At 42.0% G+C, this 23,842-nt stretch overlaps 1 protein-coding gene across 1 annotated transcript; it reads left to right on the forward strand.

Moving 5' to 3' along the window:
• The first annotated feature begins 2,490 nt into the window (after positions 1-2,490).
• DNAJB9 (DnaJ heat shock protein family (Hsp40) member B9) lies at positions 2,491-6,717 on the forward strand. The gene is made up of 2 exons (XM_049783653.1): positions 2,491-2,734; positions 5,250-6,717. Exons 1-2 carry the CDS (start codon positions 2,518-2,520, stop codon positions 5,702-5,704), a joined length of 672 nt encoding a protein of 223 aa, XP_049639610.1. The 5' UTR covers positions 2,491-2,517; the 3' UTR covers positions 5,705-6,717.
• The last annotated feature ends 17,125 nt before the right edge of the window (positions 6,718-23,842 follow it).

Raw genomic sequence — 23,842 nt, forward strand, 5'->3', positions numbered from 1 at the left:
AGAACATATAGTATTGAATAGACAGCCAAAAAAAAAAAAGAAATCGTTACATACTTGTAATTTATTAAGCTTCAAGTCCAACTAAATTTATTCCTGAGAAAACTAACTTTAGTGACTTATAAATGTAATTATCATGTATATTGTTTTAACAAAATACAACATGGAGATACTAAAAACACCATTTTAACATGACTAAATATCTTCAGACAAACAGTCACAGAGTGCCATTTAATTTCATTAGCCTGAAGAAGCTATGCAAAACACGGTCAAAATAAGCATGCACTTCCAAAACTGGAATACTAGTAGTTGTGTAGTCAATTCTCTCAGTCTCCGTCTGTCTCGCTCATGTCTGAAATCAGTCCTGCAAAGCTCCTTCAACTGGTTAATTACGGGGTAGTGCAAGCCTGAAGCCATAAAGGGGGGAGACGAAGAAAGAGATGGGACAGAGGGAGAGGAACCCTTGGGACGCTCGAACACCCTGAGGCCCTGATGTCACCGCCAGTCCCAAGTCCTCGCTCACTGGGCGAATTTCTACGTGGCCCCGTCACACAGAGCCTTCGCGCCCTCTTCCCTTCTGCTCAGCGGACACGTCCAGACAACGGTGGGGGGGGGGGCGAACTTGACAGCGAGGACGAGGCACACAGCCAGCACACACCCGCTCCACAACACGCCTGGGCCTCGAGGAAAGGCTGCCAGGCTCTTTCCGACACTTCAATTCCACGAGTAATAAACGCAGCGTCCGCACTTTACTGCTCGGTCTTCCGCGGTCTTAGCAACAAGCACTAGAGCGACGACTGAGTTGCGGGGTCAGGAACCGCGCACCTACGGATCTGGGACCCGCCGAGCTTCCGGAGGAGGGGCCGAGCTCCGGCCGTCCGGAGCCTGTGCGCCTGCGCACAGAAACACCGAAGGGCGGCGAGGCGGAAGGAGCAGCTCCCAAAGCCTCACAATCGGCCCCGTCACTCGCTTCCGACTCCGACGGCACCTCGGAGGAGGCTGGAAACCGGAAGTGACGCTCGGGCGGAGCGGCCACAACAGTCTTCCACGTGCGCGTCGGGCGCCAGGGTCACGTGGGGGGACGGGAGCCAATCGGGGAGCGTTTCGTGTAGGTCTCCTTTAGAGGCGGCCGCGCCAGGCGCAGCCGGAGCCAGTAGGGAGCGGGCTGAGGAGGGGAGAGGGCCCGGGCTGCGGTGGTGGCGGCGGCGGAGCTCGGCTGCGCGCGCGGGGGTGTTGTTTTGGAGGCTTGGAGGTACGTGGCGGCCCCGACTCCGGGGAGAGAGCCCGACCTGAGCGGCTCGCGCGGCTTATGGGCCGGGGCTGCTCCTGCGCAGAAACCGTCCCCGCGGGCGGCGTCGGCGTCGGCTCACCCGGGACGCGGAGGGAAGCCGGACGCAGCCGGCTCTGCTCGGGGTGGGACGGGGCCGGGAGTGTCGACGGCGGAAGGACTCGGCGACCTGGGGACCCCCGGGACTCCGGCTTGCTAATCGAGCCCCGCGAGGCCCGGCCGGCCGCCGTTGCAGCAGCCCGGCGCGTCTTTCGTCAGCCGACGCGACGCCAGCCGACGGCGCCTCCGCTCTGCGCCCTGCACCCCGAGGCGGGCGTTGGCGGGCGGGCACGCGCCGGGCGCCGGGCTGACTGGGCCCCCGAGGCTCGGAGGCCGTTGCTTGGAAGTGGAGGTGCCGACGGAGCGCAGGGCCGCGCCCGGGAAGGGGCTGGGCTGGGGGTGTCTCGTCTTAGTAAGAGGTGCCCTCGCTTAACTAACTTGTCAGCGTCGCTGGCATCTCGCGGGGCTCGCTTGGCTTGGCTTCCCCCAGGTAGGAAAAGAGCCACCGCAGTTCGGACGCTTTGGTTTGCCCGGGATCCGCCTCCCGCCTCCCGCCTCCAGCACAGGTCTTGTGGCCTCGGGAGTCCGGGATGTAACCTGTGCAGGGCGGAAACATTCTGAACTCGGCTTTCCCGACCTCTGAAGTTAAATGCCTTTAAGAAAAAAGTAAAAGCGCCTCTGACTATGCGCCCTGAACGTTGATAGCCTTGAAAACAACGATCTTTTTTTTTTTCTCTCTTAAGACATTTGCATACGAACAAAATGTATAATTGATATCCTCGCCTGTTAATTGTTGCAGATTAGGCACTGAAGGTGTTGGCATCTACTCTGCAGAGAAGGGAAAAATGTTTTGTAGAAAGGCCAAAAAAAAAAAAAAAAAGCCCGGAGGATTTTTTTCTCAGTTTGGTTGCTCTCAAACTTATGACCAGTTTAAGACTAACAAAAACAAACAAACAAACAAACAAAACAACAACCAAAAAAAAAGACTAACAACTGTTAAGGGTGAGATCTGTGTCTATATGATGAAATCGCGTGCAAACAACGATGACAAGCCTGCCATTTCTCTTAGTGCTCAGTAATATCTGTTATTCTTACGTTTGGATTTCTTTTAACAGAAAATGTTAAAATTTGAAATGTTAAACTGTTAGCTAAATGGTACCTTTTTTTTTTTTCTTCTTTTTTAGGATATTAGGATGGCTACTCCTCAGTCCGTTTTTATCTTCGCGATCTGCATTTTAATGATAACAGAATTAATTTTGGCCTCAAAAAGTTACTATGATATCTTAGGCGTGCCTAAATCGGCATCAGAGCGTCAAATTAAGAAAGCCTTCCATAAATTAGCTATGAAGTACCATCCTGACAAAAATAAGAGCCCTGATGCTGAAGCTAAATTTAGAGAGATTGCAGAAGGTGAGTCAATTATTACCTCTCATGTCTCCTGGGTTTTAACTAAGTCTGAAGGACATTAATACTCAGAAGTGTGTATTTGAAGTTTTTGTGGAGATGAATTGGGGGTGGAGTTATATTTAAATAGAGTGAGTTTTTTTTCACCAAGTTGCACTGGTGCAGGGGGTGTACATTTATGACTGAAAGCCAACTACAAACATGCTTCTAATCATGATGCTTAAATAAAGGTACTATATTAAAAAAGATGAGATATGGCTATAAATGTAGGAGTCAGTTAAACTCTCAAAGTTAAATATATAGTTTTCTTGAAACTATTAGGACACATCCTTTGATTTCTGAAAATCGATTGATGCTAGTATATATTATATATAGGTCCAAAGTTTAAAATGCATTCTTTTTATCTTCTCATTTATAAAATCATTTATTATTTCAAATTCAAAAGGAACTTTAGATAACACCAAAACTTTGAGCTAACTTAGAAAGCATAGCTTTTAAAAAATTTTTTTTGTTTTTTGGGTCACACGGGCAGCACTCAGTTACTCCTGTTTCTACGCTCAGAAATTGCTTCTTGCAGGCTCAGGGGACTATATGAGGTGCCAGGATTCGAACCACCAACCTTCTGCAGGAAAGGCAAACGCCTTACCTCCATGCCTTACCTCCGGCCCCAAAAGCATAGCTTTTCTAAGTGAAAGGCTAAATATAAAAAATGGTTAAGTAGGGGCCAGAGCTGTGGTGCAAGCGCTAAGGATGGACCATGGTTCTATCTCCCAGAGTCCCATATGGTCCCCAAAGCCAGGAGAAATAATTTCTGAGCGCATAGCCAGGAGTAACCCTTGAGCATCACCAAGTGTGGCCCCAACTCCCCTCCCCCTCCAAAAAAAGGTTAAGTATAGGACTGCAGTAACAGCACAGTGGGTAGGGCTTTTGCCTTTACATATGGTCAACTCTGGGTTCAGTCACTGTTGGTCTCATATGATTACCTGAGCAGAGCCAGGAGTAACTCTTGAGCTCTGCCAGGTTTGGCAAAAATAAATCACCAAGGGGCCAGAGATAGCACAGCTTTGAAGCAGCCGACCCAGGAACGACATTGGTTCGAATCCCAGCATCCCATATGGTCCCCCGTGCCTGCCAGGAGTGATTTCTGAGCATGAGCCAGGAGTAACCCCTGAGCACTGCCAGGTGCGGCCCCAAAACAAAACAAAAACCACCAAAAAAGAGTTAAATATAAAATTGAGAGTCCAAAATGTCTTGATTTTTTTTTCCCGGCCACACCCGATGATGCTCAGGCGTTACTCCTGGCTATTCTTTCAGAAATCTCTCCTGGCTTAGGGGACCATATGAGACGAGGAGGGGGGATTGAATGGGGATTGAATCGCTGTCTGTCCTAGGTTAGTGCGCACAAGGCTGATGCCTTACCACTTGAACCACTGCTCTGGCCCCCCAAGTCACTTGAATTTTATTTGTCTTTTTTTGTTGTTGTTTGTTTTTTGGCCACACCCGTTTGACGCTCAGGGGTTACTCCTGGCTATGCTCTCAGATAACGCTCCTGTAGGGGGGGGGGACCATATGGGATCCCAGGGAATCCAACAGCGGTCAGTCCTTCCTAGGCTAGCGCTTGCAAAGCAGACTCCTTACCTCTAGTTGCACCGCTCTGGCTCCTGAATTTTATTTGTCCTATTTGATCTATACTCAAAGATACATTTTTTTTTTTTTTTTGGTTTTTGGACCACACCCGGCGGTGCTCAGGGATTACTCCTGGCTGTCTGCTCAGAAATAGCTCCTGGCAGGCACGGGGGACCATATGGGACACTGGGATTCGAACCAACCACCTTTGGTCCTGGATCGGCTGCTTGCAAGGCAAATGCGGCTGTGCTATCTCTCCGGGCCCAAAGATACATTTTTTAAGGGAAGAATATGAAACATTTTGACTAAATACAAAAGATAATACAGATTTTTTTTGTATGTTTTTGGGCCATACCTGGCAGCTCTCAAAGGTTACTCCTGACTCTGCTCTAAGAATTCACTCCTGGCAGGCTTGGGGGACCATATGGGATGCTGGACATCAAAACTGGGTCCTTCTTGGAGCAGCGTGCAAGGCAAATGCCCTACTGCTATGTTATCGCTTCGGTCCCCTCTATAAATTTATTTTTCCTGAGCATTCATTAATTAGTGGTGGCATGGAGATAATTTATTGGAGAGTTGGCAATAAATATTAACTTTAGTAAGAGTGAAAAATTTGAACTGAATTATAATTTTTTTGAATTATAATTTTTTAATTGTCAGGCATGATTGTATTGATGCAACTTTGGGCGTTGGTGTTCACTAGGGTCTGGAATTGTATTGACTGCTAATAGGGAATGAATAAGACATAGCCTTTTAACTACTATTTTACATTTATTCTTTTTTTTGGGTAGTGTTTTAGTTTTGTCTGGAGTTGAATTCACTTGTTTGAAGAGGGTTAGTTATATATGAACTTCATTGCTTTGGTTATTAAAGTATTTTTATTTTTTTATTTCAGCATATGAAACACTCTCAGATGCCAGTAGTCGAAAAGAATATGATACACTTGGACATAGTGCTTTTACTAATGGCAAAGGACAAAGAGGTAGTGCAAGTTCGTTTGAGCAGTCATTTAACTTCAATTTTGATGACTTATTTAAAGACTTCGATATATTTGGTCAGAACCAAAACACTCGTTCCTCCAAGAAGAATTTTGAAAATAACTTCCAGAGACACCAAGATGGTTCCAATAGACAAAGGCGACATTTTCAGGACTTTTCTTTTGGAGGTGGACTGTTTGATGACATGTTTGAAGATATGGAGAAAATGTTTTCTTTCAATGGTTTTGACAATGCCAATCGGCACACAGTACAGACTGAAAATAGATTCCGTGGATCTAGCAAGCACTGTAGGACTGTCACTCAAAGAACAGGAAATATGGTTACCACATATACTGAATGTTCAGGACAGTAGTTTGGTTGTTTTCAGTTCTTATTACACCCAACTAGTTGATTCTTTAATAACTTTGCTGCAAAACAATATTTTGTCAAATATTGACAAGTACATGATTTCATGTAACTTGAATATAACTATTAGATGTTTAAATTGTTTTTGAAAAATTCAGTAACACTTAGCTAGTAGACAAGTGACTATTCATTTCCTTGATTAAGAAAGGTTCTTTTCTAAAAAAGATAACATAGTTTGGCTTCCCTCTTTCTACTTACTTTGGGCTTATTGACATGACTGGTTTTATTTTAACCATGAAAAGATTGGGTTTGCCTGATATTTATAAACATCAAAAGTTGTGTAGATTTATATGAATGATTTTTGCAATGAGCCTTTGCTAATTTAAAATTGCATGCTCTGTAGCATCTTGGATTTAGCAACAGGGGTTGTTAATGTATGTGAAACTAATTGAATTGCTCAGCAAGTGGATAGCAAAATCTTGGGTCATTTCCCCTGAAAGCATTAGAAAGACTTGGTTTTCTATTCACCACAGAACTATGTCTTTCAGTGTTATAATTGGGGTCAAGGAAGTGATAGTGTTGCTCAATCATTTAGAGCAAAGGGAAGTTGAAAATTTTAAACTATTGCCAAGTGATTGTTACACGTTTGGTCCCTGGCTAGTGATTTTGTAATGTTGAAATTATAGTTACTTTACATACCATTTCACATTTATTTTATGCCCTAGGTCTTAATGTGGACTTAGTTTTTTTTTTTTTGTGAGTGTGGTTCTTCCTTGCACTCATCTTTATCTAGAGATTGACTAATACCTCATTCTGTTCGTGAAAACAGCCAGTAATTCTGTGCAACCTTATTATGTGCAATATTTTTAAATCCTAAAAATTGTGTGCTTTTGTTTTCAAATATTCTTAATTTCTGTTGTTCTGCACTTTTCCATTTTATACTCCATATTGAGTATTAATCCTATGGATACATATTAAAACTAGTAAATGTCTCATACAACATTGAGAGAAATACAATATAATGTTTACTGTTGTTTATTATTAAATGTTTATTCTGGGGCCATGGAGATAACTCACAGGGCTGGGAGATATGCTTGTTAGAACTTTCTGTTTTCTGGTTTTGGTTTTGGTTTTGGTTTTGGTTTTTGGGCCACACCCAGTGACGCTTAGGGGTTACTCCTGGCTATGAGCTCAGAAATCGCGCCTGACTTGGGGGATCAAATGGGACTCTGGGGGATCGAACCTAGGTCTGTCCTAGGCTGCGCAGGCAAGGCAGGCACCTTACCTCTAGTGCCACCACTCCGGCCCCAAATTCTTTTTTCTTTTTTATTTATTTTTTTGTTTTTGGGCCAGACCTGGCGGGTGCTCAGGGATTACTCTTGGCCATCTGCTCAGAAATAGCTCCTGGCAGGTATGGGGGACCATATGGGATGCCGGGATTCGAACCAACCAACTTAGGTCCTGGGTCAGCTGCTTGCAAGGCAAACGCCGCAGTGCAGTTTCTGGCAAAAATTATCTTCACTCTTTTTTTTGGAGGGGGGTCATACCCGGCAGCGCTCAGGGGTTATTCCTGGCTCTAGGCTCAGAAATCGTTCCTGGAAAGCTCGGGGGATCATATGGGATGCCGGGATTCGAACCACCGTCCTTCTGCATGAAAGGCAAAGCCTTACCTCCATGCTATCTCTCTGCCCCCTTGTTAGAACTTTTGGTTTATTTACCGTATATACTCAAATATAAGCAGACCCGAGTATAAGCCCCCTCAAATTTTACCCTAAAAACAGGGAAAACTTAGTGACTCGAGTATAAGCTGAGGTGGAAAATACAGCAACCACTGGTAAATTTTAAAAATAAAAATATTCCAAAACAATTACAATAATAGAGGAATCAGGTTAAATCTTTTTTCAATATTGTGAAAGAAAAACTGTAAACTAGCAACAATAACTTTAAAACTTTAAAGTACAGAAAACCATAGCTTAATAGGTAATCAAACTAATTCACAAAGTTTAAAATCCTTCAAAACTGGATTCCTCCTCATCTGTATGTCCAAACAGAGCTTCAGCTGTATCTGATGGGAGGGTATCCTCATAGACATTGTCATTACTGAGTTCGCAGATATCATCGCTGCTGTCAGTCTCATACAAAGCACAGAATATGGTGGGTTAAATAGTTCAGTGGCATACAGTTCAGTTCAGCTACCTACCTCTTCAGCTCAGCTGTGAATTGTGGGCTGTGGACTGACTTGAGGCATGCCCCCTCCAGGAGACTGCAGAAGACAGCTGGAGTCTACATACATTTGATTTGGTGCGTGTGTACTGAATCAGATAGCCTGTATGACCCTAGCATAAGCCGAGTTCAAATTTTGTGCCAGAAAAACTCAGCTTATACTTGAGTATATATGGTATTTATTTTTTTTTGTTTTTTGGGCCACACCTGGTGACACTCGGGTTACTCCTGGCTATGCTATCATAAATTGTTCCTGGCATGGGGAACCACATGTGACGCCGGGGGATAGAATTGCTGTCTGTCCTAGGTTAGCGAGTGCAAGGCTGACGCCCTGCTGCTCTAGCCCCTGTTCCTCTTTCTATATACAAAAATATATGAAAACAATAACAGGTATTAACTAAAATACATGGGTCCACAAGTTTATGCAACACTGTCATTGACATTTAATACACACATTTATGCAAATATATCATTCAGTGTAACAGCAAGACTATACTGTATGATACAGCTGCACCATAGTTACACCAAGACCCCACAAATTAAAAGTTGTCTCCTTTTAATTTGAAAAAGACTAAGTATTCTTGTACAACCATTATTTCATTTCAAAAATGCTACATTAAATATCCTTGTACAACCATTATATGTATTTCTGCCAGACTTCAAAGTAGAGTCAATAAAACGAATGATCAATTTTGTGAATTCACATTTATTTCACATATCACAATAGCAAGAGTGGCAACCCAGCAGATATGCAATAAATGTCCCCTTACCATGCTAGCCTTCATTCCCTCACTCCCAACCATCATTACCCCACATTTAATCCTTTTTACCTTCAGTTCATGGCTCCTCAAGAAGCAGATAATTATCCCCACACAAAGCCAGCTGCCAAACCGCACCCTAAGTGATGTGATAGACTTTCAGCCCAAGAAGATCCCAATACTCTGTTACTATTGATCTACTCTCAGAGGCCTCCTTCCCTCCTCCTTCATTGTGGGCCTTTGCTTGCTAAGACTTGTATAAGTCTTTGCTTGTATAAGACTTGGTTTCTGAGAAGTCATGGCTCAAGGATTTTTCCTGATACAGGTCCATTGCCAGCCGGTATCAGACTACACAACCAAAGTGATGCACCGGATTTAATACCCCCCCCCACTATTTTAGAGACATAAAAGGGACATGTATATGTGTGTGTGTGTGTGTGTGTGTGTGTGTATTATATGTATTCCCTTAACAGCTATAACCCTTACTGAATATTCTCTAATACAATGACGATTTTCCCCACTGTTTTCTCTGTGATCTGTTCAATAAGGAATTCTGGTAGAAGAGTCCCTAGAGTCCCCCATAACTTAGTTATGGGGATTGTTGACTTGTTCTAGCGGTCCCCATATGCACCAATAATGCCTTGAGGCATTGCTCTGCTTTTGCATAGGCACATTAAAATGGGAAAATACTATACATACAGGTAAGTTCTTATCTAATAGAGATAGGAACACACAAATCTTGTAATGCAGTAGGAACTTAAACCCTGAACATTGTCATAATGACCTGGCTGAGCCCTCAGAACAGGCATTGTCCATTCACCCCTGAACCAGGATTCCCTCTATGAAACAACCACAGTTATCTACAACATCACCTGGGAGAAATCCTCTACCACAGAAGACCCTACTACTGCCCCGGCATTGACCTACTTTAAAGAGAGGTCCCTTAACACCGAGAAGACATAACAACAACAACCTGCTTTCAGGGCAGGGCTATCCACATTGCTCTCTAATTGTGAAGTGAAACTAGAGGACGCTCCACATCATCCTGTCTTCGATGTAGGATATGGACAGATTCCAGGATCTTTAACTACAGAAACCTGACACTAACAACAGCGACTGTGTGTGTGGGGTTATTGGCACTACAATGACTTGGGTTGGACAACCTACTATGCTTGGTACCTAGAAATAGTCTTATGCCAGAAAACTTCAGGGGTAAGGTCTTGTATTTAGGTCAAGGCTTTTCCTTTCCATGTCCTCCACATTTTGCTTTGCCTATGCAAACAACAGTTCTAACATTGTTTTTGCTGTACTTCTTTAACTCTTATCCTTAAAAAAAAAAAAAAGAAAAGCTTATTAAACTTCTGGTGGGCCTTTAATGAGCTAATTGGTGATTCAGTGATTTTCAAAAATATACTTGCTACTGAACCTTTTCTTTCTCTTCCATCTCGTTAGTTTTTTTATTTTTATTATTTTTTCAAGTTTTTTTATTTTATATTTTTTAAATGACTTGGCCTTTGTTCTTCCTGAAACATGTATTATGATCAATTGTGTCAACTATGTGATATATTTCCTTTAAATAAATTAGAAAAGAAAAATTATTTTGGAAAAGAAACAAAAGCAGTTTCTGTATTGGTACTGGGAATCTACAGATACTCCAAAACAGGATACAGCCCACTCAGTTATAAAAAGATCAAAGGAGGAACATTAAAATCCTTTACTGCATTAAGAAGTTAAAGTTAAGTATAAAATTCTCTTAATGTATAGACACACTTTGCTGAATGGGGATGTATGAATTCATCTTTTAAAAATCTTGAAAAGAATAAATTCTTTCCCTCTCACATTTTGAGCTGTGTGCATTGGCATAGGGACTGAATCATGCAATTTAAATTTTACTCATTATTAGTAATGGAGCAGTGAAAATGCCTTCTATTTGACAATTGCAAAGAAAAATTCTGTCTTTACTGACAGTTTTTGGATATTTTCAAAGTTATTTCTAAGTAGGTAAAAATAAAGTAAATTCATGTTTAGATTACTTAGTAAGTTTTTACTTAGGACTGAATAGGAGTGACTGGTGTGTTGCTGGCCAAGGGCACTTGATGAGAAACAAAAAAGCTTATACATTAACCTTTTGAGCTATTTTGAGTTTTTTCTATATTTTATTTATTTATTCATTTATTTATTTAATTTGGTTTTTGGGCCATACTTGGTGATGCTCAGGGGTTACTCCTGGCTATGTGCTCAGAAATGGCTCCTGGCTTGGAGGACCAGATGGGGCGTTGGGGGATTGGACCTTGGTCTGTCCTAGGCTAGCATGGGCAAGCCTTACCACTTGCATCACTGCTCCAGCCCCTTATGTATATTTTATATGTATAATAATATCATATAACATTGTGTACTATACATGGAACCAATACTCACACTGGATCCTTCAGTTAGATGAGAGTAAAATGTGTTTTCCCTTCCTCCCTTGCCTTAAGTCAGTTCAAGTTGAGTTCTATATACACAGATCAACTCAAATACCAGTCAAGTAAACTCTAGTTCAAGTATAGGGAGTAAGCAAGAAAGCATCATGAATAGGCCCAAAGAAGGAAGGGTACTGTAAGTTCAGGAGCACAGGGAGACTAATGCTCATATATGAGAATAAATCTTTCTGACTGGTGGAGAGGGGATTCTCTGAGACCAGAGAAAGTCAGTACCACTGATGAAAGGACAACAGAACTTCTTTCCATTTAGCTGTTCTGGAGATCCTGTAGAGACATTGTACTCAGTCCCACGGATTCATCCCTGATGCCTTACCAGCAATACTATGAACCCTTTGACTAATACTGTGGTCTGTGGAGATTACAGGACTTCTCCAAAATTGCACTGAGTCATAAGAGGGTTATTCATGTTTTCCCATAGGCAATACAATATTTTCATTATTTTCTGTTTCCTGATGTAAGGAGAGGTTGGGGAAGAGCTATATTAACATATGGGGTTTCCTTCTATCACAGTGTCTGTGGTAGAGAGAGTGATGCTCCTCCAAAGAGATCCATGTTAGTCCTAGAAAGCTGTGAATATCTTTGAGCACATGATAGGGAGAAGTTGAAATTAAAGACAGTTCATCAAATGACTTTAACTTAAGAAGACTAGTCTGGGGGCCGGAGAGATAAGCATAGCAGTAGGACATTTGCCTTGCATGCTGGCGGTCAGTGGTTCGAATCCTGGCATCCCATATGGTCCCCCAATCCTGCAGCGGGGTGATTTCTGTCTGAGCGTAGAGCCAGGAGTGGCCCCTGAGTGCTGCCGGGTGTGACCCAAAAACCAAAAAAAAAAAAAAAAAAAAAAAGACTAGTCTGAATTTTCAGTTTCATCATTTTATTAAAATATATTTTTTATTTAAGTAACATGATCATAGTTGGGTTACAGTCATAACCAGAACACCCCCCTTCACCAGTGTAACATCCTGCCTGTATTCGAGACAGACATTCTACTACAGTTATTTTTTTTGTTTTGTTTTGTTTTTCGGGCCACACCCGTTTGATGCTCAGGGGTTACTCCTGGCTACGCGCTCAGAAATTGCTCCTGGCTTGGGGGGAACCATATGGGACGCCGGGGGATCGAACCGTGGTCCTTTCCTTGGCTAGCGCTTGCAAGGCAGACACCTTACCTCTAGCGCCATCTCGCCGGCCCCAGTTATTTGTTTTTAAGTTCAGTAAGTTGTATTGTTTTTCCTTAAAGGATAAGAGTAAAAAAATATAGTAAAGGTTTGATAGCGACAATCACCGTTGTTTGCATAGGTCCAGAAAAATGGGGAAATTGGAAAAAAATCCTTGACTTGATTACAAGAAGGTCTCAACCCAGAAGTTTATTGGCATAAGACCGACTCTGGGTTCCAAGCATACCAGTCTGTCCAACCCGAGTCATTCTCCGTGGTCCAGGTGAAACTTTTTCACACTTTAGCTACTGTTGGTATCAGATTCTTATATTTAAAGACTGGATTCTGTGTATTTCTTTCATCGATGTCAGGCTGATGTGGAGCATCCTCTAGTTTCAGCATACCATTAAATGCAGAGCGTCTGCCCTACATGCAGACTGTTGCTGAGTCGTCTGGGTGTTGGGAGCACTGTTTGGAGTAAGTCAATGCCAAAGCAGTGATAGGTCTTCCCTGGTAGAGACTTGGATCCTGGTAATGTTATAGACAATTGTGGTTGTTTCCATAGATGGTATCCATTGTTCAGGTGTGTGTGGGCGATGCCCATTCTTCTGAGGCCTAAGCCAAATTATTATGCCAATGTCCAGGGTAAAAGGCCTAATTACATTACCAAATTTGTGTTCCCATCTCTATTAGATAAGAACTTGCTTGCATATGTATTATTTTCCCATTTTAATGTGCCTACGCAAAAGAGAAGCAATGCCACAAGATATTGTTGGTGCATCTGGGGGCCGACGAATAAAGTCCAACATTCCCCATAACTTGGTTCAAACATGAAATCTATACAGAGATTCTCTTCTACCAGTATTGCTTATAAAACAGATCTCAAAGGGGGAAAATCAAACAATCAAATAACAAATCCGGTGGGCACAATTGTCACTATATGATGATGTTCGAAAAGAGTTACAGATGTTAAGGGAATACATCTGAGATATACAAAGGAGATACATGTGTCCCTTTTATGTTTTAGAAATAGTCAAGAGGGAGGGGGGTGTTTTCGAGACACCACTTTGGTCTGTGATTTGGACAAGCAAAGAGCTCATGGAGCCATGTCCTCCCCAGGAATCTTTAAGTGAGAGGCTGGAGCAATAGCACAGCAGTAGGATATTTGCCTTGCACGTGGCCGACCCGGGATGAACCTGTGTTTGATTCTTGGCATCCCACATGGTCCCCCGAGCCTGCTAGGAGCGATTTCTGAGCATAGAGCCAGGAGTAACCCCTGAGCTCTGACCCAAAAACCAACCAACCAAACAACTTTAGGTGTGAAAAAGAAATTCTAGATAACTTTCTATTAAAAAATCATCTTGAATTATAAAAGAATTGCATATTCTAGAAGAATCAAAATATGAGAGACAGCATCCAGTTACTTTTGCTGGCCTTGAAGATGGAGGAAGGGGAAACTAAAGGAATTCAGGCCTCTCCTAGAAGAAAGTTAGATTTCTCCCTATGACATCTAGAAAGGATCACCAGTTGGCTAGGTTCTTGATTTTAGCCTCAGACTTGTGATTATTGATTATAATAGCAGGAAATATTACAGAGGACAGAATTTCAGCTCTTGATGATAAAATCAGGGAGCAAAATGTGAATGAAGAGATAGATGTGGTATGAAGACCAGGTCCGTCCTGTTTTGCTCTTGCTTTCAGTTCTGGAATTTGTGTGCATTTCTCAAAGAGGGTTGCATGCTATCTTGATAATTATAATATTGACCAATGCATCAGCAATTAGGTGGGAAATCAAAGTCAAATGGAGTTTTATTTGGAAAATTAAGTGATTGCATCAGAATATCATGAAGCAAATTTGCCCCTATGGATGTTCCTTACTGACCATGTAGTGTCAATTTTGAGTTTCTTCTTTCATGCTCTTTATGACATTACTTCCCCCTTGTTTGTTTATGTTCACCAGCAATGTTTGGGAACAAGTGGACTATTCCCAGAAAATGACTAGTAGTCTGGATGAGTTGCAGCTCAAAAAGGCAAAACAGTGCTGCTTGGTCTGGCTGTTCTTGGGGTCTGTTGGGTCACCCACTGATACTGGGGTTGGGGCATGTAGCATGGAATCAAATTAGGAATCTATTCATATAAGATTAAAAATTTTTAATGCTTTTTATTAAGACACCCTGATTTACAAACTTAATCATAGTTGAGTTTTAGGAACACTGTGTTCCCAGAAAAACCACCAGCATGGATTTCTTACCACCAGTGTGATATCATTTTCAAATTCTTGATTTTATTTTGGTGGTTTCAAGTATTGAATACATGGGCTCACATAGATAAGCCTGTGCTTTACCATTGAGGTACTTCATCATTCAATAGATGACATAGATATCATTTGAACCAATTACTACCATCATATCTTTGCACCTGTGTCTATAAAATTGTCAACTATTCTTTTCCTTTATTCAGGCCACATAATGACTATTCATGGTTAGGTGCTTGAGGGATGGTGTGGTACCAAGGTACCAAGGTACCTGGACCTTCTCATGCAAAGCATGCTTCTGTTGAACTCTCTCAGGTACCAGAATCTCTTCTGTTAACCAGTTCTCTTACCTTAGTGAATGTTAAAAGACTTAAATTTTCCTCATTTCTGCTTCTATTTTCTTTTGGTGGGGCGCAATGTTAGTGTTCAAGGCCCTCCTCAAGGGGCACACCTGCTGGTACTTGGGCGTGCATGGTGCTAGGATTTAAATCAGAGTTATAGCCACAGCTCCAAGCTAGGAAAATATCTTGCCCTTTGTACTATGTATCGGCCCCTTAAAGAAACTGATCATAATGCCTTTGTTTATTTATGTATTTTTTGTTTTGTGACGATGCCCAGTGGTGCTCATGGACTACTCCTGTTTCTGATTTCTGGGATAGCTTCTCTGATGGTCCTCTAGGGATCAAAGCTGAGTAGGCTGTGTGCAAGGCAAATATCTTATTGGCTGTACTTTCACTCTGATCCTCATCATGTCTTTAATAATAATAAAAGATTATAAGTTTGCCTCTGTTAAGGTTCTTTATCAGTTTATTTATTTTTTATTAATTGATTGGTCTTTGGGCCACACCTGGCAATGCTCAGGGGTTACCCCTGGCTCTGTGCTCAGAAATCACTCCTGGCAAGCTAGGGGGACCATATGGGATGGCAGGAATCGAACCAGGTCTGTCTTGGGTCATCCTCATATGAGGCAAATGCCTTATCGCTGTGCTATCTCTCTGGCCCCCTCTGTTAAGGTTCTAATTAATCACCTTACTCTTTCAACTCCCAGTTTTTACAACTTATTAAAGGTTTTTTTTAATATCTCATTCTACAACCTATTCTTTATCTCTGATTACCATTTTGTTTGGTTCTTATAATTTGTTAAAAATAATTATCTTGGGGCCAGAGCCGTGGCATAAGTGGTAAGGCGTTTGCCTTGCCCGTGCTAGCCTTAGGACGGACTACAGTTTGATCCCGTGGCATCCCATATGCTTCCCCAAGCCAATTTCTGAGTGCATAGCTTAGCATAGCATCACCGGGTATGCACCCTCCAAAAAATTTATCTTGGGGCTGGAGTGACAGCGCAACAGGTAGAACATTTTTCTTGTATGAAGCTGATTTGGTCACTGGCATCCCATATGATTTCCCAGGCCTGCCAGGAGTAACTTCTGAGTGCAGAGGCAGGAGTAAGCCTTGAGCACTGCCAGGTATGGCCCCCAAACAAAACAAAACCAACAAATAAAAAAGTTACCTTAAGGGGCCAGAGTGGTGGTGCAAGCAGTAGGGCCTCTGCCTTGCATGCGCTAACCTAGGATGGACTGCGGTTGGATCCCCCAGCGTCCCATATGGTTTCCCAAGCCAGAAGCTATTTCTGAGCGCATAGCCAGGAGTAACTCCTGAGCGTTACTGGGAGTGGCCCCCCCAAGTTATCTTACGTTTCAGGAATGAAGGTCAAGAGGTAGAGTAAATATTTTTTATGTTGAAATTCTGGACTTTGTCTTCAAGACCATAAACCTCTCATCACCTCCAAATGCTAGTCTGTGTAGTGAGTGACCCAGGAATGGCCCCTGTGCTGGTCCCAAAGCACCACAGGAGTATCCTCTAGTATCTGCTCCTTGACTCTGTTATGGCCCCACAATAACAATGTTTATAAAGAGGGTCACAAGTATGTAGCTTAATGGCTGCCTGTCTTGAAGATGAGACTGAGAGTTGGATCTCTGACCAAACTTCATGTCAAGTGCAATGCTGGTAGCCTTGCCATTTAAGATCCCACGACATGACAAAGTGTGATTTCTCTAGAAAGCAGTGAAACCAAATGTGTGGGACCCCCACCATTGGTCATCGCAACAGATACAACACAGGAAAAGAATGGGGAAAATAATTTTTTGTCACTCAGTTATTCAGTCTTTAATCAGAAGTTGATTTTTAATAGTATCCTCAGTTTCTATTGTATAAGAATAACAAAAAACAAATAACAAATTACTTCTAATTAGATGAATAAGCACTGATCAATGGAACCTGGCCACTTTTTCTCAGACCATTTTTATCCCTTTTCCAAGCCATTCTGACTAGTCATAGAAATGTGTAAACTCCTGTTTGATTTAATATTTGACAATAGGTCATAAGAGAATTAAAAAAACCTCAAATTATTTTCCTAAATTAAATTATTACCTAGTGACTTTTCAGTCTTTAGTGTTATTATAGAGATCAGTTGAAATATATTGGTTAGATTGTCATTTTAGATAGGGTATTTATTTTAATTAGATGGATAAAAAATATATATTGCCTAAAGGTGAAAAGGCAAAATGGCAGATTCTTCATTTCTCCCCATTATCACTAGGAAAGAAGAAACAAATTACCTCTATTCTATTTAGCATACAGCCTAAAGGACAGATATTTTTCCATTTAGTTTCAGTGATGCATTTGCATTTGTGACACAGCAGAAGCTGGAACATTACAAATGTCTGTAATTGTTTGCATTGCTGTAGGGAATATAATGTTGTTAATATCTATTACTGGACTAAATGAATGAATTAAGTAGCCAGAAACAAATATGATTGTCAAACATGATTTAGTTGGCGTATAGCTTTAGAATAGCTGCCAAATTTAATATGGCCAGTGCAAGAGGGTTTCAAAACATTTGTAAATAGTGACGTAAACACCATCTCTGTTTCCCCACTAGATGGAGATCTTGTTTTGCTTTAAAGCTACAGATAGATTAGCCCTGGCACTGCATTGTATTGTGAAATGAATGAGGTCCCAGAGTTTTTATTTCTGTTTTGTTTTTTTGTTTGTTTTTGGGCCACACCCGGCAGTGCTCAGGGGTTACTCCTGGCTGTCTGCTCAGAAATAGCTCCTGGCAGGCACGGGGGACCATATGGGACACCGGGATTTGAATCAACCACCTTTGGTCCTGGATCGGCTGCTTGCAAGGCAAACACTGCTGTGCTGTCTCTCTGGGCCCCAGAGTTTTTATTTCTGTTTCTCTTTCTATTGTTTGATTGCTCTATGGTCATAGTTAGCTACTATGAATATAATAGTGACTCATGAATGCTTTTGCCCATTAGAATGAGTTATAAAAAGAAGAGAGGTTCTATGAGAAGAGGAGCAGAGAAGTCAGAAGGTTGAACAGACTGCATAGTTTCCACGATGAGGAACATTATATAATTTCCTTGAATTCTTCCCACTCTCCCCACCAGCATCCTTCACACTGTTTTTGAAACACAGGGTCTGTGTATGTGTTTGTTGTATTGATTATTAAGTCCTTGTTGGTCATGGACAGATGAAAGGGCCTTTCTCAGTTCTGCCCGGCACCTCTTGGGTGATGGTGAGGAAATGACTCACATCAGTCATGAAGTGTTAGGAATGATCCAGCTTTATTCTAAGGCCCTAACCACCACGCATGGCTTCTAAGCTAAACAGTCTCTGCATCCATGCTATCTCTTATCTCTCTCTCTCTCTGCTGCATCTTCTTCCTGCTCCTTCTGTTGTGCTCTTTCCCTAAAAGGCAACCCCTTTGTTACCAACCATAGACCCCTTCCAATTGTGGGCTGGTCTGACCATCAGGTTAGATTAGCATTTGGCTTTGGGAGGGGTAACATCTCCCCCTTCCTTGTTTAAAAAACAAAAGAGGAAAGGTTAGCTATCAACCATTCTAGAAGAAAACATAACACTTCATGTGTTCTGGGACCTATCTTCCTTGGGTGTTCCTGATGTGCATTGAATTATGCCCTCCCAGTGTCTTGTTTCCTCAGAGGAATTTAGATTCATATTTAGTTAATTGAAAATATGGACTCATTGAGCAGAGTTTATGTGTGAGGGGCCATGCATTGTCTTTCCACATCAACCATTCCCCATTCACCTCTTTGTATGAGGGCAAAGATTCTAATCCATCTCTCAGCAAAGGGTCAGTTAGCTTTTGTGGGTGGCAATGTACTACAATGCTTTCAAAATGGCATGATAGTTGTGGAAATGACCATTTCAATACCATTTCAATGTTATAATCCAATAAATATGTCAATAAATTTAGACTATAAAGTGATAAATAATATTAAAATGTCTATTTATTGTGGAATTTTCTTGACTCTTTAACTGTGAATTCTGGCTGTGAAACGTCCTCACTTTTTCAGCCATCAATAACTTTTTTTGCTCCTTGAGAGGCAACACCCTTCTTCAGGTGTTGATAGTGTTAAAGACCTTCTGCTAAAGGACAAATAATTTTTTTTTGCTAGGGCAACTGTTATGATTTAAAATTCTACTTAGATAATTCTCACTTTAATTGGCCTGAAAAGGGGCAGAAAGGAGTCAACTATTGTGCACATAAGTTAGTTTACTGAAGCATCTGCTTCCATCATCTCTGTTCTGTCACTTTATTGCATGTGAATTGGAAGGTTAACCTCTTGGTATCTCATCAGGCTGGATCATTAGTATTGCTTGGAAAATTCTCTTTTATCAGGTTACTGGGAATAGCTTTCAGTGGTTTTAAGTTGTCTAAAATCTAATGACTATATTTATTGGAGATCATGAATATACTTTCCTTTTTTAAGGCAAATATATAGATTAATAAACTAACATTTCATTAAGTAAATAAGAGTAGACTAATAGACCTACTGTAATTAAACAGTTTTCTAATACTTCAAGATTAAGGTTCATTGTAATTTTGTCACAAGAAACTTTGTTGTCATTCACAGATAAGACCTGACATTGCACAGTCCCCATGGATTACTTGACTTGGTACTGGGTCCAGCTTTGCAGTGAAGTTGTTTGTTTGTTTTTGTTTTTGTTTTGGGGCCACACCTGGTAACACTCAGGGTTACTCCTGGCTATAACGCTCAGAAGTCGCTCCCGGCTTGGGGGACCATATGGGACGCTGGGGGATCGAACCGAGGTCCGTCCTAGGCTAGCGCTGGCAAGGCAGGCACCTTACCTCTAGCGCCACTGCGCCGGCCCCTTTGCAGTGAAGCTGTAAAATTATAACTCTCCCTGGTGATGCTGGAGATTGAAATTGGGGCCTTGCACATGTTAAACATATGTTCTATTGTTTGATAATTCAATATATAAAAATCATCCTAGGCCCCTGATGATTTGTATTATTGTTTTTAATCATAGGGACATTTTGTTCATCACTGCCCAATGCTGACCTTTTTAAAACTTTTTAAAAAATTATTTAAAGAAAATGCATCATCAGGCCGGAGAGATAGCACAGCAGTAGGGCTTTTGCCTTGCACGCACCTGACCCAAGTTGGACCTGGGTTTGATTCCCGGCATCCCATATAGTCCTACTAGCCTGCCAGGAGCAATTTCTGAGCACAGAACCAGGAGTAACCCTTGAGCACATTTAGTTGTGGCCTCCAAACAAACAAATAAAAAACAAATTAAAAAAAAAGAAAATTTAGGGGCCGGACTGTGGCTCAAGAGGTAAGGTGCCTGCCTTGCCTGCGCTAGCCTTGGACGGACCACAGTTCGATCCCCCGGCGTCCCATATGGTCCCCCAAGCCAGGAGCAACTTCTGAGCACATAGCCAGGAGTAACCCCTGAGCGTTACCGGGTGTGGCCCAAAAACCAAAAAAAAAAAAAAAAGAAAATTTATCAAATGGTTGAACATTATATATATTTGTTTCCAGATAAGTGAAAGCAAAATTATTGAAAAATAATGAAAAGAAAAATAAAAAATGAAATGGAAAAGTAAAATAGAAAGAAAAAGAAAGAGGCCGGAGAGATAGCATGGAGGTAAAGGCATTTGCCTTTCATGCAGAAGGTCATTGGTTCGAATCCTGGCATCCCATATGGTCTCCCAAGCCTGCCAGGAGTGATTTCTGAGTGTAGAGCCAGGAGTAATCTCTGAGCGCTGCCGGGTGTGACTTAAGCCTTCCCTCCCCCACCAAAAAAAGGAAATAAACTTTGGCAGGGCAGGGGCTTGGCTCACCTTTTCTTCCCGAGATGGCCAGCTTTGTGTTGTGTGGACTGGTTTTCATGGCTTTTTTTTTTTTTTTTTTTGGTTTTTGAGCCACACCCGGCGTTGCTCAGGGGTTACTCCTGGCTGTCTGCTCAGAAATAGCTCCTGGCAAGCACGGGGGACCATATGGGACACCGGGATTCGAACCAACCACCTTAGATCCTGGGTCAGCTGCTTGCAAGGCAAACACCGCTGTGCTATCTCTCCAGGCCCTGGTTTTCATGGCTTTCATGGCTCAGTTTATATCTCGGTTTATATCTCCACTAAGAAAAGAGTGGAGTTCAAACATGATGACTGCATTTGTGGGCTTACCCTCACATTTTGTCAGTGGCAAGGTAGTTCACAGATATCAGTGGGTAATCTTTTTTTTTTTTTTTTTTTTTTTTTTTTTTTTTTGGTTTTTGGGCCACACCCGTTTGACGCTCAGGGGTTACTCCTGGCTATGTGCTCAGAAATCGCCCCTGGCTTGGGGGGACCATATGGGACGCCGGGGGATCGAACCGCGGTTCTTCCTTGGCTAGCGCTTGCAAGGCAGACACCTTACCTCCAGCGCCACCTACCCGGCCCCATCAGTGGGTAATCTTGAAACAAAAGTAGGGGCATTGATGGCTGCTTTCCAGGAAGAATTTGTGAAAATGTAAATCACATCCTCCAGCAATCTTCAATAGTTATTCCTGCTGTGTTTGTCACAGGCCACATACTACACAGTCTTTCTTTTTGGTTTTTGGGTCACACCCGGTAGTGCTCAGGGGTTAATCCTGGCTCCACGCTCAGAAATCGCTCCTGGTAGGCTCAGGGGACCATATGGGATGCCGAAATTCAAACCAATCACCACCTGCATGAAAGGCAAATGCCTTACCTCCATGCTATCTCTCCGGCCCCACTATACAGTCTTATTGTTTTCTGTTAGCATGGGGTCTATTTCCATCAAGACCCCAAGCAACAAAAACAAAAATCTTTTAGGACAGGCTATGAAACACAATTTTTCTTTTCTTTTCTTTTCTTTTATTTATTTATTTATTTATTTATTTATTATTTATTTATTTATTTATTTATTTATTTATTTATTTATTTATTTTCTTTGGGGTCACACCTGGCAGTTCACAGGGGTTACTTCTGGCTCTGCTGTCAGCAGGGTTACTATTGGCAGTGCTAGAACCCAGATCAGCCATGTGCAAGGCAAATGCCTTACCCTCTGTGCTATCCCTCCAGCCCCAAAACACAATGATTTTTATAGCAGAGAAAGAGGCCTTGGGACCAAAGTGATAGCACAGAGGTAGGGTATTTGCCTTGCACTCGGCCAATGTGGGACAGACCCAGGTTTAATTCCTGGCATCCCATATGGTCCCCAAGCCTGCCAGAGCGATTTCTGAGTGCAGAGCCGGTTGTAACCCCTGAGAGCCTCCAGATGTGAGCCCCCATTCCCCCCCCCCCAAAAAAAAACTGAAAAAAGAAAGACAGAGGCCTTGAAGAGTGAGATGTTGAGGAGTACCTCAACAACATTTTATTTATTCGTTTTGTTTTGGGGCCACACCCCGCAGTGCCTGAGGCATTACTTCTGGCTCATCACTTAGAAATCAGTCCTGCCAGGTTCAGGGGACCATATGGGATGCCAGGATTGAACCCAGGTTGACAGCATGCAAGGCAAACTATCCTGTGCTATTGCTCCAGCCCCTACATTTTATTTGTTTTGTTTTGTCTCACACTTAGAGATATTGAACGCTTACACTTGGCTCTGCACTCAGGGATCATACCTGGCAGGGCTTGGGGGGGCTACCTGGGGTCCTGGAAATCTTTCTGTAGCCCCAAGCCTGAAGTTTTAGAATTAACTTAACCAGATACTCAGTCAAAAATGTCCAAAATTCTAGGGGAGTTAAAGGCTTTAACAAATTATGATAAAACAGATGTAATGTAAATATTGTCAGGTTAACCAGTTAAAAGTATTCAGTTTACAATCCTTAATGGAAAGTTTACCATAGTAGGGGGAAATGATAGGATTGGATCAGGTGAGGGGGCAGGGACACTCTGGGGAAGAGTGTGGTGCTAGAATGTTTTATGCATGGAACCCTATAATTAACAATATTTGTAAATCATAGTGCCTCAAGTGAAATTAAATTAAAATTTAAAACTCAGTTAATTCTAATTAATTAGTACATTTATATTACTTTGTAACCATTACCATGAATTCCTTTGTGGAGACTACAGTGGGTAGGACACTTGCCTGCATGTGACTGATCTGGGTTTGATAGCTGGCACCACATACGCTCCTCTGTCCTCTGAGCTCCACCATGAGTGATCCCTGAATACTTCTGGGTGTATCCCCAAATAAAACAAAACATAAAACAAATAAACCAATATTATCTTTTGGGGCTCAATCCTCAAGGGCCTCTGAATTTGGCTATTGCCACTACAAAACCCCACCAGCATCTCTGGCTCTACTTCTATAAGATATCCTAAGTACTTCTTGGGAGTCTAAATTAAATTAAATTACATTGCACTAAAATCCACTAAAAATAAAAAAAAATCTAACTCCTTTTTTACTTCATTTTTCAAGGTCCTATTCAATACTTTTCTTTCTCATTTTTTCTTTATGGGCCACACCTGTTGATGCTCAAGGGTTACTCATAGCTCTGCACTTCTGAAGGTACTCAGGGGCCCAGAGTGAATATCAGGGAATGAACCCAAGTCTGCTGTATGCAAGACAACTTACTTGCTGTACTATTGTGTGGGCCTTGATACTCTTCTTTTTTGTTTGTTTGTTTGTTTTGTTTTTGGGTCACACCCAGCAGCGCTCAGGGGTTACTCCTAGCTCTACGCTCAGAAATCACTCCTGGCAGGCATGGGGGATCATATGGGATGCCGGGATTCGAACCATTGACCTTATGCACACAAGGCAAATGCCTTACCTTCATGCTATCTCTCCGGCCCGATAATCTTCTTTCTGTTTCTGTAAATCTTATTATTCTAGCTATACTTCATATAAGTGAAATCACCAGTATTTGTTCTTCTGTGACTGACTGAACATCTTTTAATATTTTCCTTTCCCTTTAAACTGAGTGG

This window comes from Suncus etruscus, chromosome 1 (genome assembly GCF_024139225.1).
Source record: "Suncus etruscus isolate mSunEtr1 chromosome 1, mSunEtr1.pri.cur, whole genome shotgun sequence".
Lineage (NCBI taxonomy): Eukaryota > Metazoa > Chordata > Mammalia > Eulipotyphla > Soricidae > Suncus > Suncus etruscus.

Bases quoted from the DNA above. Each gene is read 5' to 3' on its own strand.
- DNAJB9 (XM_049783653.1), top strand. From the start codon at position 2,518: ATGGCTACTCCTCAGTCCGTTTTTATCTTCGCGATCTGCATTTTAATG. The intron at 2,735-5,249 runs GTGAGTCAATTA...TTTTTATTTCAG, and splicing joins ATTTAGAGAGATTGCAGAAG to CATATGAAACACTCTCAGAT.